The sequence below is a fragment of the Salvia hispanica genome, chromosome 3, assembly GCF_023119035.1.
Source record: "Salvia hispanica cultivar TCC Black 2014 chromosome 3, UniMelb_Shisp_WGS_1.0, whole genome shotgun sequence".
Classification (NCBI taxonomy): Eukaryota; Viridiplantae; Streptophyta; class Magnoliopsida; order Lamiales; family Lamiaceae; genus Salvia; species Salvia hispanica.
In genome coordinates this window covers 41,970,689-41,984,809 of record NC_062967.1, presented here as the reverse complement: position 1 = coordinate 41,984,809, position 14,121 = coordinate 41,970,689, and the positions used below count along the sequence as shown (strand labels likewise).

Genomic DNA, 14,121 nt, shown 5'->3' with positions numbered 1-14,121 from the left:
TGATTGTCAACGGTTGCTTCATCTTCATAAAAACAGTCCATGAATTTCCCTGAATGCTTGGCACCATTGACTGCATGCATTGGAAGTGGAAGAATTTCCCGAATGCTTGGAGAGGACAACACTTAAGCGGCCACAACGGCCCAACGCTTCTCCTTGAAGCGGTCGCTGACTACCGCCTATGGATTTGACATGCATATTTCGGTGTAGCCGGATCCAACGACTTGAACGTGCTCTATTCTTCACCCCTCTTCAATGATGTTTTGAATGGTGTAGCACCGGTGATCGACTTCACCATCAATGGAAATCCTTACCACATGATGTACTATTTCGCTGATGGTATCTACCCAAGGTGGCCGACTTTCGTGAAGACGCTCAATAATCCGCAAGACCCGAAACGGGTTCTTTATTCGTAGCGTCAAGAGGCTGCTCGGAAAGACGTCGAAAGAGCTTTTGGGGTCTTTCAAGCCCGATTCAACATTGTGAAGACTCCGGCTCGTCTGTGGTACACAAAGAATATTGCCGACATCATGTATACATGTATTATCTTGCACAACATGATTATAGCTGACGAAGGACCAATGACAGCTAACTTTTACGACGTGGATGAAGTCGGAAGCTCAACCGCAAAGTCTCTCCCACGTCGAGGTGTGCATACGACGGTGCGCGAGAGGATCGAAACAAGACACACAATGTGCGATACCAAAACCCACATTGAGCTACAAGAAGACCTAATCCAATACATTTGGACGAAATTCACCCACGAGTAGTGGTTTTTTTTAATTTTATGAGTTTAAATATGTAATTTTTAATTTTTAAGATTTTAATTATGTCATTTAATTTTTAGGACTTTAATTATGACTCATCCCAAGGAAGACAAAAGGAGGCCCCATGGAGGACTCACCCCAATTTTAGATGGACTGACAATGATCAAAGTCAGCCGCCCCCACTGCAGCTCACAAATTATGCACACCCTCCAAGAGAGGCAGTCCAACTGGTCAAGGAGAAATCAAGAGGGGCAACCGCAAATCGGGTACAGAATCAGACCATACTAATTGGGGAAACAGGAATCAGAACAATCTAGGGAGCTCCTATGTGCCACCTCACCAGAGGAATAACCAAGGGAACTATCAGAATTCCCAACCAAATCACCAAGGGAATCAATGGTCTAGCAACCAGTACAATAACCACCAAGAAAATTAGGGGAACTATCGACAAACCCAAGGACAGAACCAAGTTCAAGGATCAAATTCTAATCAATTCAACTCCAGGCCACAAAGGAGTTTGGATGACATGGTCCACGACCTAGTGAATTCACAGCAGTTCATTCAGAATAACTTGCATTCCAACAACGACGTGGTGCACAAATTGCAAGACGCTCAGTCCGGAACACAAAGCAGCCATGGACATGATGGCAAAACAAACTGTCCCAGATCGCGGTTTCCTTGAATGAGATGCGGGGAAATGAAGGAAAACTTCCTACCACGGTCAAGCCACCCGACCGAGCAAACATTAGTCATATTACCTTGAGATCCGGGAGGGGCTATGAAGGATTGACACTGGAGATCGACGAAGAAGTACCCACACAGGCAAGTAAAGGGAAGGAGAGTCGATGTTTCAAGGAAATAGCCCTAGACCCAGAGAAGTTCCTGCTCAGGATGACCTCCAGCAAGGAAATTTAGGGGGATTTTTACCTCGAGCAGCTGATCCATTTTTCCTAGATCCAGAGCCTGAGTTAGTAAGTAAGGAAGGAAGTAGGGAAGCTGGGCGAAACCCCGGCTGGGAGTTCCACAAATGCGGTGAAGCGAGCAAATCCGTTTCCATACCGAGGGAAGCAAAGAAAAAGAAGGATGATATAGAGGACCTCATGGAGATTTTTAGCAAGCTGGAAATCAATCTGCCCTTCTTGCAAACCCCGAAGATGCCTCAGCTTTAGCAAGTTCATCAAGGAATTCATAGCAGGAAAGACCAAGCCGTCCATATGGTACCCAAAAAGTCTGGAATACAGGTTGTCAAGAATGACAGAAAAGAACGAGCTGGTGCCCACTAGGCTGGTGGACGGGGTGGAGGATGTGCATCGACTACAGGAAGCCGAATGAGGCCACGAAGAAGGATCATTTCCCTCTACCTTTCATTGATCAGATGTTAGAAAGATCGGGTCTGGCAAACAGTGCATTTTTGCTTCCCTTGGATGGATACAAAGTGGCTATTTCCAGTATCTACGTTAACCCGGAGGACCAAGGGAAAATCACGTTCACGTGCCCTTTTGGTACGTACGCATACCGAAGAATACCGTTTGGGGTGTGTAACGCACCAGGAACGTTCCAGCGGTGTATGATGAGTATTTTTTCGGATTTGCTTGGAAGTATGCATTGAGATATTCATGGATGATTTTACCGTATACGGGAATTCGTTCGACAAATTGTTTGGACAGCCTTGACCTAGTGTTAAAAAGATGCCAGAAGAAGCACCTAGTTTTAAACTTCGAAAAATGACACTTCATGGTGACTGAAGGTATTGTCCTGGGTCACGTGGTTTATGAAAGAGGAATACAGGTGGACAAGGCAAAGATGGATGTGATATCAAAGTTACCTTACCCCACGAACCAAAAAGAAGTTAGAGGCTTCCTGGGTCACGCGAGATTTTATAGGAGGTTTATCAAGGATTTCGCGAAAATCGCGCAACCGCTCACTCATTTGTTGCACAACGATGTGGAATTTCGTCTTTGACGAAGGATGCAAGAAGACATTTCAGTTGCTCAAGGACAGACTCGTGTCAGCACCAATAATCAGGGCGCCAGATTGGAATCACCCCTTTGAGATAATGTGCGACGCGAGTGATTTCGCTGTGGGAGCTGTCCTAGGGCAGAAGATAGACGGAAGAAGTTATGTGATCTTCTATGCATCCAAGACACTAAATCAAGCTCAGAAGAACTATGATACCACGGAGAAGGAAATGTTGGCCGTCGTTTACTCATTCGAAAAATTCCGACCTTATCTTCTTGGGTCGAGGGTTATAGTCTTCACAGATCACGCAGCAATAAAGTACTTACCGGCTAAGAAAGAGTCTAAGCCGAGGTTAATCCGTTGGGTCTTGCTTTTGCAGGAGTTTGATTGGGAAGTGAGAGACAAAAGAGGAACGGAGAATATAGTAGCCGATCATTTGAGCAGAATTCATCCAGGGGAAACGGAAGAGGCCATACCCGATGCTTTTCCTGAAGAGCATTTGTATTATCTAGGGGATTTTCCTAGACGGATCGGTTGGAAGGCAAGTTTGGCATTAAACGGTCTCAGGAGAATCCGACAAGGGGAAGCGAACGCCGAACGCAACGAACCATGGTTTGCCGACTTAGTGAACTACTTAGTCACGGGAGAGGTGCCAAGCTCAGACGGAGTTTCCCGGGCCCAGAAGATGAAAATTAAAAGTGAAGCCAAATATTACTTTTGGGATGACCCTTACTTATGGAAGATGTGTTCGGATCAAGTGATTAGACGCTGCATTCCCGAATGGGAACAAAGAGATGTGCTGAATCATTGCCACACTTTGGCATGTGGATGTCACTTTGGACCAAGGAAGACAGCAAGGAAAGTATTGGATAGTGGGTTCTACTTGGCCGACACTTAATAAAGATGCTTTTGAGTTTTGTCAGTGTTGCGAGAGATGCCAACAGACAGGGGGAATTTCAAGGAGAGACGAGATGCCCCAGGTCCCGGTGATTGTCTGCGAAATCTTCAACGTGTGGGGGATGGACTTCATGGGACCGTTTCCATCATCCTGTGGGAACACATATATATTGGTTGCAGTAGACTATGTGTCTAAATGGATAGAAGCTAAGGCCACCACGACATGTGAATCGAAGGAGGTGGAAAAATTTCTGAAGGCCAATATCTTCAACAGATACGGAGTTCCTCGAGCCATCGTCTCGGATCAAGGAACACATTTCTGTAATCGCACCATCGAGGCTCTGATGAAGAAATATGGTGTTCACCATAGGGTATCTACCCCGTACCACCCTCAGTCTAACGGCCAAGCAGAAATTTCTAATCGCGAGATCAAGCAATATTGGAAAAGACAGTTAATCCGTCAAAGAAAGACTGGAGTAAGAGGCTCGGTGATGCATTATGGGCCTACAGAACTGCTTTCAAGACTCCTATTGGAATGTCGCCTTATAGGCTGGTGTTTGGCAAAATGTGCCACTTGCCCGTGGGTATAGAGCACAAGGCGTACTGGGCAGTCAAGGGGATGAGTATGAAGCCTTCGGCTTGTGAAGAAGAAAGGAAGTTGCAGTTACAAGAACTGGAGGAACTGAGGCTGGAGTCTTATGAGTCTGCTATGTGGTATAAGGAAAGGACAAAGTTATGGCATGACAAGAATTTCCGGGTCAAGGAACTCCATGTTGGACAGAAGGTGCTCCTTTTCCAATCCCGGCTCAAGCTGATGCCAGGGAAGTTGAAGTCTAAGTGGATCGGTCCATATACCATCGTTGACCTCCGCGCAAATGGAGCAGTAGAGATCTAGGGAAGTGCCTCTAACTCTGTCCCTTTTCTTGTTAATGGTCATAGAGTGAAAGTCTATAGGGACAATTCTGAGTTGTGTGTAGTGGAGGAAGTGCCACTACGCGCACTCCCTATTATCACCTAGTCAGACAAGGAGATATTCTCGATGAATTCCTGGGTCAGGTAAATTGGTTGACATTTTATATATAAACACTGAACCAGGGAATCTCGGGAATACTCAAAAGGAGTGTGTAAATAGTTTAATTGCTTTTCAATCAGAGGAAAATCCAAAAAAAAAAAAAAATGTATATAAAATTTAAATCTTCCAAAAATATTTTCGAAGCACCAGACTCAGCTAGGGAAGGAGAGTTTGGAGAGGGAAGTCAAGAAGGGATGGAGATAATTTGAATTTCAAATTAGACGATATTTATGGGAGGTGTACAGTTGCTTACATCACGCCTGCAACCGCACCATCTTTTCACCAAAAAGGGCTAACCGGCAATTTCTCTCTCCAATAATCCAAACCGACAAACTGCATTCTCTCTCCATTCTCTCTACTTTGTTTCTCTCTCTAGAGACACAAACCCTAACCAATTTCGACCAAGTTTTCTTTTTTATTTTTATTTTTTATTTCAGATTTACAGCGATGGATCTAACTCAGGCCACCAGAAGTTCGCAGCCGGCAGCGTACGACGCGGTTCTGTTGGCAGAATTGACGCAAAAATTAGGAAGCGTCAAGAAGGCGAAAGAAGTTTACGCTCTGTTCTCCGCCAGCGTGAAGACATCCGCGGCGGCCATACCACCACCGACGATCCCAGTGGATTCGACGGCACAACCCGCAGTTCCCCACGAAGAGAGGCCTCAAGTTTCAACTAGGGTATCGGACTCTGGTTTTCAACAGACAGAAACTGCTCCATGCAGAAGTGCACTGGAGGCGGACAAGGAAGAGGCGACAAGTGAATTGGTGGCGGATGGTGAGCGAAATGACGGTGAAACGGAGATGGGGGCAGAGAGACAAGGCGGTGAAAACCCTAACTCTGAGGGTGAGAAAAAGGGGGAAACCCCTGTTCAAGAAGAAGTTGCTGAGGGGGAAACCCCCTGTTTTGGTAGAGTTTGCTGAGGGGGAAACCCCTGTTTTAGAGTTGATGACTGAGGGGGAAACCCTTTGATAAGGCTAATTTCATGCATCGGTAATGTGCGAAAAATGTTATAATTTCCTGGGTCTAACACGTTTCCTAAGCCAGGTGTGTGAAGAAAATTGCTAGATCAAGGAAGTAATGAAGGAGATGGTCTAGCGAGGGAAAGGAACGAAGTGAGCAGGAATTACAAGGAAATTGGCGTGACATAGGAGTCTACAGCTGAGGGCAACAAAGTCTTATCTATACCTCGCTGGGCCCACTCAAACGCCTATATATATAGATGAGCATGCAACGCAAATGAGAGAACTTTTTCACTCTTCTTAGCTCACACACTTTACACACACTTGGAAATAGATCTGGGGTAGTCGGGAATGGAAGGTTACTTTTTAGAAATTTCGTGGTTGGCAACACCGTCCGAGTGAGGGCGAAGATACAATTACCTTTAATTTCAGTTGTTTCGCTTGTTTTTACCGTCGAACTTCACTTTTGGGAGTCGACCTTGATGATGATGATGCTTACTTGTTTTACCGTTTGTTGATCTGCGTTTAGCAGTTAAATTTCAAGTCAATTTGCATAGATCTCTCTGCTGTTAGTTTATTTCTTCAAATGTTATGTCGATCTCTGTTTATTTTGATGTTGAGGTGTTTGATATGGAATTTGGTGAGCCAGGAGAAGTATGCTTGACGAAGTGGATGACTTGGTCTATTCCGAGAAGGAGGAGTTCACTGCCCGAGGGACAGAAGTTGAAGAGGCGGAGGATCGTTGCCTGGCCAAAGAAAGGGCAAGGAAAGGAAAGGCAGCTGCGACCCAGTCAAAACGGTCAAGGAAAGCTCCCTCCGCCGAGGAGGTTGAGGAGCCCCTTTCCCCAGTGACCGAAGTTCCCTCTACCGAGGAACAAGCTGAGCCTTCCCCTGGGTCTAATTCTGAACTTGAAGAATCTGAAGAAGAGTTCATCCATGGGCGTCTGGAGGTGCGGCTGACTAAGGAACTGCTGGAGTCGATGAGGCATTTCGACGATCAGAAACGGGCCACAGTGTACAAAGAGAGATGTAGTGCTGGAAAGATGGCTAAGTCTGGCAAGCAGTACAGCTCCGAGGAACTTATGACGATTGCATGTGATGAAGACTTCCGTGCGTGTATCTATTCAATCGGTTTTGAGTGGTTATTGAGGTACAGCCAGGAGAAGGTGCCGGTGGATTTAGCACGAGAGTTTTTCTCAACATTTCGATTAAAGAACACTTCTGACCTCGACGCGGACTCCATCACATTCAGGCTTTTTAACGAAGAACATGAAATGAGCATCCGAGAGTGGTCCTTGAGGATGGGGTTGTTTACCAAGGCTGGGGACGATGAAAGCATATGGAATGAGAGGATGGTTGGTGTACCGAAGAACACGCCAGGATTCAAAGTACAAGCAGCATGGGAACTAGTCACCCACTCCAAGGCAGGGGCGTTTAAGTCCAGCTACTCTAAGGCGTCTCACATCGAGGAGGTGGTGGTGGCGGCCTTGGTTGTGTCACGCTTTCTTCTTCCGAAGCCTGGGGAAGATGGCTCCTCGTTCGCACGTCTTACGTTGCGTCTAGGCGGCATTCTGATTCATTTTCACTCGAGTTTTTAGCGCACTTATTCAAACCCAGAATAGCGATGTGGTACATTTTGAAAGAAAAATTTAACTCCTTCTACAAGTAAGGTCCAAGGAAAGACCACACAATAGCAGTTGTAAAGAAAAACAGTTGTGCAAGAGAAAGCATAATAAAGTTGCACCACAAGGTGGAAAACACTTGGAAGAAAATAGAACGAACAAGTATTTTCACGCAATAAGGATGGAAAAGAGTGAAGACGGCTCATTGCAAGATAATAAGATAAAAAGGTGCGAATTCCCCATTAAATCTCGAAAGTGGTCTCAAAAGGTCTTAGTACAATGAACGAAAAAGGACAAAACTAGCGAAAGAAAATGACAACGTAAATAAAGGTTTTAAAATTCAGAACATGGGGAAAGGAAAACAAAAATCACTATTCGAGCACTAGACATCTTCGCCCTTGTCCTCTTCCGGTTCTTCCGACTCTCCAACACTTTCCTCGTTCGAGCTCTCTCCCTTCTCTGCGGGTCCCATCTCCTCGTCTCTCTTCCCGTCGCTTAGGGGCGAAGGGATCGAGGTAAGCATCTCTTTGGCCTCTCTTATGATCCTTCGAGGGGCCGAAATGCGCATCCTAAGTGTCCTCCTTTGGGTAACGCGAGCGACGTGCGGTTCCTCATCATCGCGATACTTCATTCGACGTGCTGCTCCTGGCGAGTACTTTTGCGTTGGAGGATGGAGTGGAGGTCCGTCAATGGCGGCATACATGGCCGGAAGTAAGACTCCTATTAGGCCGACGAAGTCTCCCCAAGGCATGTATTTGGACGGACTAAACCAGGTGTAGGATACTGAGGCTTGAGCGGTCCACTGGCTCCAAGGGGAAGGTAGTATATGGATAAGTTGCATGATTCCCTCATGATGGGTAGTTCCGTACGCGTAAGCGTCCAGCCAGTGACCGTAGAAATCGGTGACGAAGTTCAGGAGGAACTGCTTTCCGTCCCATTCCAGCTCTCTATAGCGTTCCACCGGAAAGTTCCTATTCTTGGAGTAATGGTGACGTATAAGGGCGTGATAGGGTTGAACCATCTACATAAAGAGGAAAAGGAACAAGTCAGCACCGCCACAAAGGGTGAAAAGAATAACAAGTGTGTATGGTGCTGCGAAAAGGATAGACATGTGTATAAGAGCAAAAGATGGCGGTACGAAGGTAATATCGTCGGACGTTCTCGTTCCTAAGGCAACTATTTGCGTGTTTCCTCTAACGATTCGTCGAGTTTCCACATACACTAACGGCCTTATACTAGTCATTCCACGTTTCTATTGTTGGTACAAGCGCTGTGATCGTATAGCTAAGTCATGCTAGGTTCCAAAAAGTCCAGGTCTAAGCATCGCAACATTTCAACAAAATCTCACGTAATCACATTCGCATTTCACAAGTTCTCATACACATTCGACAGGTCATCACTCGGGAAGCATCGCTTCACATTCACAATATTTCCAACACTTATGGCATGCTTTTCACAAAAATAACATTTTCCACCGAAATTTCCAAGAGCATAAAGTTTCAATCATAGAAATATTCTGTACCTCTTTCTTCGTGGTTGAACAAGACGAGTTGCGGTGTTGAGCCTTCCATATTCAGTTTATTAGAAAATGATTACAAGGACAACTTAAATTTTTGAAAAGACTCTTGGGTCCAGAGCGGAAAGAACTGAGGCTCTGATACCAACTGTAACAGCCCGCCCTCCTAGGGTACAATAAATGCGGCGACTGCTACCAAAACTGACTTAAAAGAGTTTAACATAGGCTAGGGTTCCATTTAAAGAGGCTTGACCTAAGTATAAAACGGACTATCAGAGTCGCAAGTCAAAGGTTTATCAAAACTGAAGGGTTCAATAAATCCCAATGATATCACAAGATGTCTCAAGATTCTAAAACGAAAGGAACAAGTGCAAAATATCCAAATAATACTAAAGTGTTTCAAAGAAAATTCAGCGGAAACGACCAAGAGAAAGTGCAGCTATGTATGGAGACACAACTACGCTTGAAGTTCAAAACACTCATCTTAATAAGTTAATATGCTCAACACCCACCACCGCTCGTCGTCGTTCAACCTGCACATAAGGAAAACACATGCATGGCTGAGTATTTTGAAATACTCAGTGAACTCGTTGCCAAAACATTTTATAAGTTACGCCACCCTTACCATAGTGAACTCGAGGTTTTACACTTTTCAAGATAAATATTCAACGAGTATCACAAAAATATTTCCATAGATTGGCCAATCAAACAACTCCCCAATTTCCTCATCACTTTCCACAATCTCATCATTTCCATAGTGCGACGAAAGTGTGGCCACACTTTTCTCCCACGAGACCGGCCGACTAGCAAGGACGACTCCCGATCCCACCGTGTACACAGCCTGGTAGGGTTTGCGGCCCGTACGCAGACCCGAATTCGTTTAAACATATCCATAGCCACTGTAGCCTAATGGAGCGTAGTCACAAACTAGGCATCAAGCACACAATATCATCACAAAACAAACATAGGCATGACATAACAGTTAAACCGCCCTTATCTCTCCACTTTCATAAATTTGCAACATAAAAGAGTTTAGGAATAAAACCCACCTCGACTGCTTAGATTTCAAGTATGTTCTTTCCTTTGTTATCCTGCTTCGCAACTGAGGTTTCACCTTTTTGAGAATAACGAACGGTAGAAACGAAGTAAAGACTTGGTTCTTCAAAAATCTTGAGGCTCAAACTCTAATTCTTCTCAAAGGATGAAGGATTATTGGAGTAAAGTAGAAGAAAATTGAGAGAGAGTGGAGAGAGGGAGGGGGCGAAAATTGTGATGGCTAGGGTTAGGGGTTTCTCTTATTTATAGTGCTCAATAAGATCTTTAGGTAAATAATATAGAATATTTGGTAAGATTTGATTCTCCATAATTAATTAAAAACAAATATTGTGGAGTAGGGAGGAAGAAAAAGATCTAGGGTTCAAGCATGGGGATTTTCGAAATATATGGCTTTTAATTAGCCAAGATTTTGTTTTGTATATTTTACGGAGTAGAATAAAATATCATGGAGCAAAATAAAAATAAAAATCCTCCCCATTAGGAAAAGAAATAGGCGTGTATTTGCTCCTTTAAATAAGGAATGGATCTTTAATATTAACTAAAATAAGATATGACAAGATCTCCTTGAGGTATAGAAAGATTTGGTAGAATATTTAAATTCTAGGTATGGAAGGAAATCAATAAGGGATCAATTAAAAATAAAATAATTCTTCCTTCCCAAATATAGGTGATTTTCGAAAATCACCTTAAAACAATAGGGTTCGATTTTTCTTATTAGGAAATAGAGAATAATTGAGTTTTGGATTTAATTTGGATAAATATCCCAAGAATTAAATTAAATCCGGAAAAATGGGATTTTCTCCACTAAGGCTATGGTTTTCGAAAATTCCAAGGAAAAGGTTATGGAATAGTATCCTAAAAATCTCACTCACCCTTAAACAATTAAATCATCACATAATTTCACCTTTAATTCAAATATTCGCATGCCACGTCATATAATCAACAAGTTTGACTTTTCAAGCTTCCAACGCAACCCTACACCCGACTCGGTCATAACTTCGTTCCTCAATTAATTCACGTCTCCTAAGTCATAAATTAGGAAATTAAATTTTCGGCTCTAAAATTAGGGTTCGAAAAAGTGGGGTGTTACATTCTACCACTCTTAAAAGAAATTTCGTCCCGAAATTTGGTACCTTCATGGGAAGAGTTCGGGGTATAGTTCCATCATCTTGTCCTCAAGCTCCCACGTGGCTTCTTCGTACCCGTGATTTCTCCAAAGTATTTTCACTGAGGCGACAGATTTGTTTCTCAAGGTTTGAACCTTTCGGTCCAGGATCATCTGGGTCGCTCCTCGTAGCTCAAGTCTGGATTCAACGCAACTTCCTCGTAGTGAATCACGTGCGTCGGGTCGAACACGTACTTCCGCAACTGCGACACATGGAAACGTTGTGCACGTTCCCAAGGCTTGGGGGTAGCGCTAATCGATACGCAACGGGTCCTACTCTTTCTAAGATTTCGTAAGATCCGATAAATCGCGGCTTCAACTTTCCCTTAACACCGAAACGTATTATCCCTTTCGACGGGGATACCTTGAGAAAAACTTTATCACCGGTTTGAAATTGTAAGTCGGTCCGTCGGACGTCAACGTAAGACTTTTGTCTGTCTTGGGCTTCCTTCATTCTCGCGCGGATTTGTTGAACGATTTCGACCATCTCCTCAATGGCCTCGGGTCCAAGTGCCCCATGGCGAAACACTAGGCATAACGAAACCTAAATCCATGATCTCTTGCAGTTGTATCTTGAGTTCTTCCAATTCCTTAGGCGCCATTCGGTACGGTGCCTTGGATACGGGTGTAGCTCCAGGTTCGAGGTCAATCGTGAATTCTAGTTGTCGATCTGGTGGCGATCCAGGTAACACCTCGAGAAAAATGTCTGGAAAATCTTGTACGACAGCGACGTCTTCTATCTTCCTTTCCTCCTTCTCTTCTCCGTGGAGATAGACAAGGCAGGCAGGACGTCCTTTCTTCATCATCGCGGTGGCTTGCAGCGCAGAGATTATAGCGGTTCGCCGGTTCATCGAGATTCCGTGGTACACGATGGGTTCCGTACCCGGAGCTTGTAGGGTTATCTGCCTCTCCTTACAGCGAATCGTCGCAAAGTTCGCGGTTAACCAGTCCATTCCTAGGATTACGTCGACATCTCTCATCGCCATAACTCGCAGTTCGTAAGCAACTAACTTAAGTTCTCCTAGTACGATTTCTACGTTCAAGCAAAATCGGGAAATCTCTACTATCCCTCCTACTGGTGAGGACACCATCATCCTATGTTCAGATTTTCTAATAGGCAAGCTCAAGGTATGCACACACAACTCAGATATGAACGAATGCGATGCGCCCGTGTCAAAAAACACAACAATAGGGGTATTGAGGATTTCGCCTATACCTGCCAAATTTCCACTCTCGTGGTTTCCTTGCTCAATCCTGGGCTGCTTCTGACTCATGGCGTACGCTCTAGCCTGGGCGGGCAGTCTTGGGCGGAAAGGCTGCTGCAGCCGCTGGGGTTGGTCCCAGTTCGCTCCCGAGCCCGTCGGTGGCGCCCTCGGCTGTTGACGGAAACCCTAATGGTTCTGCCTCGGCCCGGTTCCCATATTCTTGCTCGGACACTCCCTCGAGAAATGCCCGTTCCCTCCACAGTTGAAGCACCTAGTCGGGTTTGGCGCTCTACACTCCCCGAAATGGTACTTGGCGCAAACGTTACATTGGGGTGGCCTGGCCCGGGGGTCGCTCCTTGGATTGAACGAAGTTGCCCTCCTCCGTACGGCGGAGGGTTCTGGGTGGGGCGGTATCGCTTGTTGTCGTAGTGGGTCCTACTTTCGTCCCATCTCCTCTTATCATGGTTAGGGCGTGGCGGGGGTAGTGCCAGCGTAGTGTTCCCCGCGCTCCTCTCCTTGGGCATTGCTGCCTCGACATCCAATGCGTGGGCCAGCACCTCGGAGTACGTAAGGGTCCCACGGACTGCCAATGCCATCCTAATCTCGTGCCTTAGGCTCTCACAAAACTTATCGGCCAGCTTCTCGTCAGTATCCGTCTGTTCCGGCGCATAGCGGGTCATGTCACAAAGCGCGCGGTCGTATTCGGTCACGGACAGACGTCCCTGAGTGAGGTGGTGAAACTCGGCTACTTTTGCCTTGCGATAGCTTTTGGGTATGTACTTGTCATAGACTTCGGTCTTGAAGTCCTCCCATGTCATCCCGTCCACTCGATCCTGGGGCATGGTCTTTAATTTAGCATCCTACCAAAAGTCGGCGGACCCGGTCAGTTGATGCGTCACGAAGATGACCCGACCCGGAATCCCACCCCAATCTGGCTCTCGAGGGAGCCAGACCCAGAAGTGAATCATCCCCATGACCAAGTAACTTTTATTTTCTGCATTCCGTTATATTTTTTCTTATGTCTTTGTTATTATGTGTCTTTGTGAATATTTGCTATATGTGTTCCCCTTCTCCCACTTAGCCCAATGCTTGGTCTAAGTGTGAGAAATTTATGTTTTATGTTTATTGTGTATTCTCCCACTTAGCGCGATGCTCGGTCTAAGTGTGAGAAGTTTTATATGATTATTATTTGTTTGTTGTGTGTTGCATTGATTACCCTGTCTCCCCCCTTCACGACGATGGCTTGGGGACAAGCTTGAGTGAAGTGGGAGGGGGAGAGGAATCAATGCGTGTATTTGTTAGCATGTTATGAGTCGTTAAGTCTAGGTTTGTCTGTGTCGCATGAGTTGGTGAATATAATACGGCATGATCTCCTTAGTGAGAGTAATTGAAGATAAGATGTATTTCAACTTAGAAGCCTTTTCCTTTAATAAGCCAAGTCGATCTGGACGAAGTAAGAACGATAGAGGATGCCTTAGCTGACTTAGTTGTGAAGCCCCACTTAAGAGTGAGTTATAAGTCTTAAATAACTTTGAGCTAACACATGTAATGGGGTCGCTACTGAATGCTTAGGGAGAAGAGTCATGAAGGAGAAAAAAAATAGGGAATTGGGTTATGAAGGTATAAGCTGGACGAAGTCCAGGTAAAGGAGTTATAAGCTGGACGAAGTCCAGAGGAGAGAAGAGAAAAAAAAGGGGGGAAATGGAGGAATAAAAAAATATAAGGAATGAAAAAAGATGATGTATAAGCTGGACAAAGTCCAGGGGAAATATGTCTAAGGGCAGGAAGCAATAGTAACCTGACCCAGCAAAAAAAGGGGGGAACAAAGTGTTAAAGGAGAAACTTTCATAACCCGACGCTTTAGTGGTATGGCAATAACTTAAGAGAGAATCGGTCCTAACATCC

At 45.0% G+C, this 14,121-nt stretch overlaps 1 protein-coding gene across 1 annotated transcript; it reads right to left on the bottom strand.

The window, feature by feature from the left end:
- Nucleotides 1–11,502: 11,502 nt before the first annotated feature.
- LOC125210217 lies at nt 11,503–12,285 on the bottom strand. Its single transcript, XM_048109787.1, has one exon. It carries the CDS (start codon nt 12,283–12,285, stop codon nt 11,503–11,505), a length of 783 nt encoding a protein of 260 aa, XP_047965744.1.
- Between the last annotated feature and the right edge of the window lie 1,836 nt (nt 12,286–14,121).

Excerpts from the sequence above, each read along its gene's own strand:
- LOC125210217 (XM_048109787.1), bottom strand. The coding sequence starts at position 12,285 with ATGAGTCAGAAGCAGCCCAGGATTGAGCAAGGAAACCACGAGAGTGGA.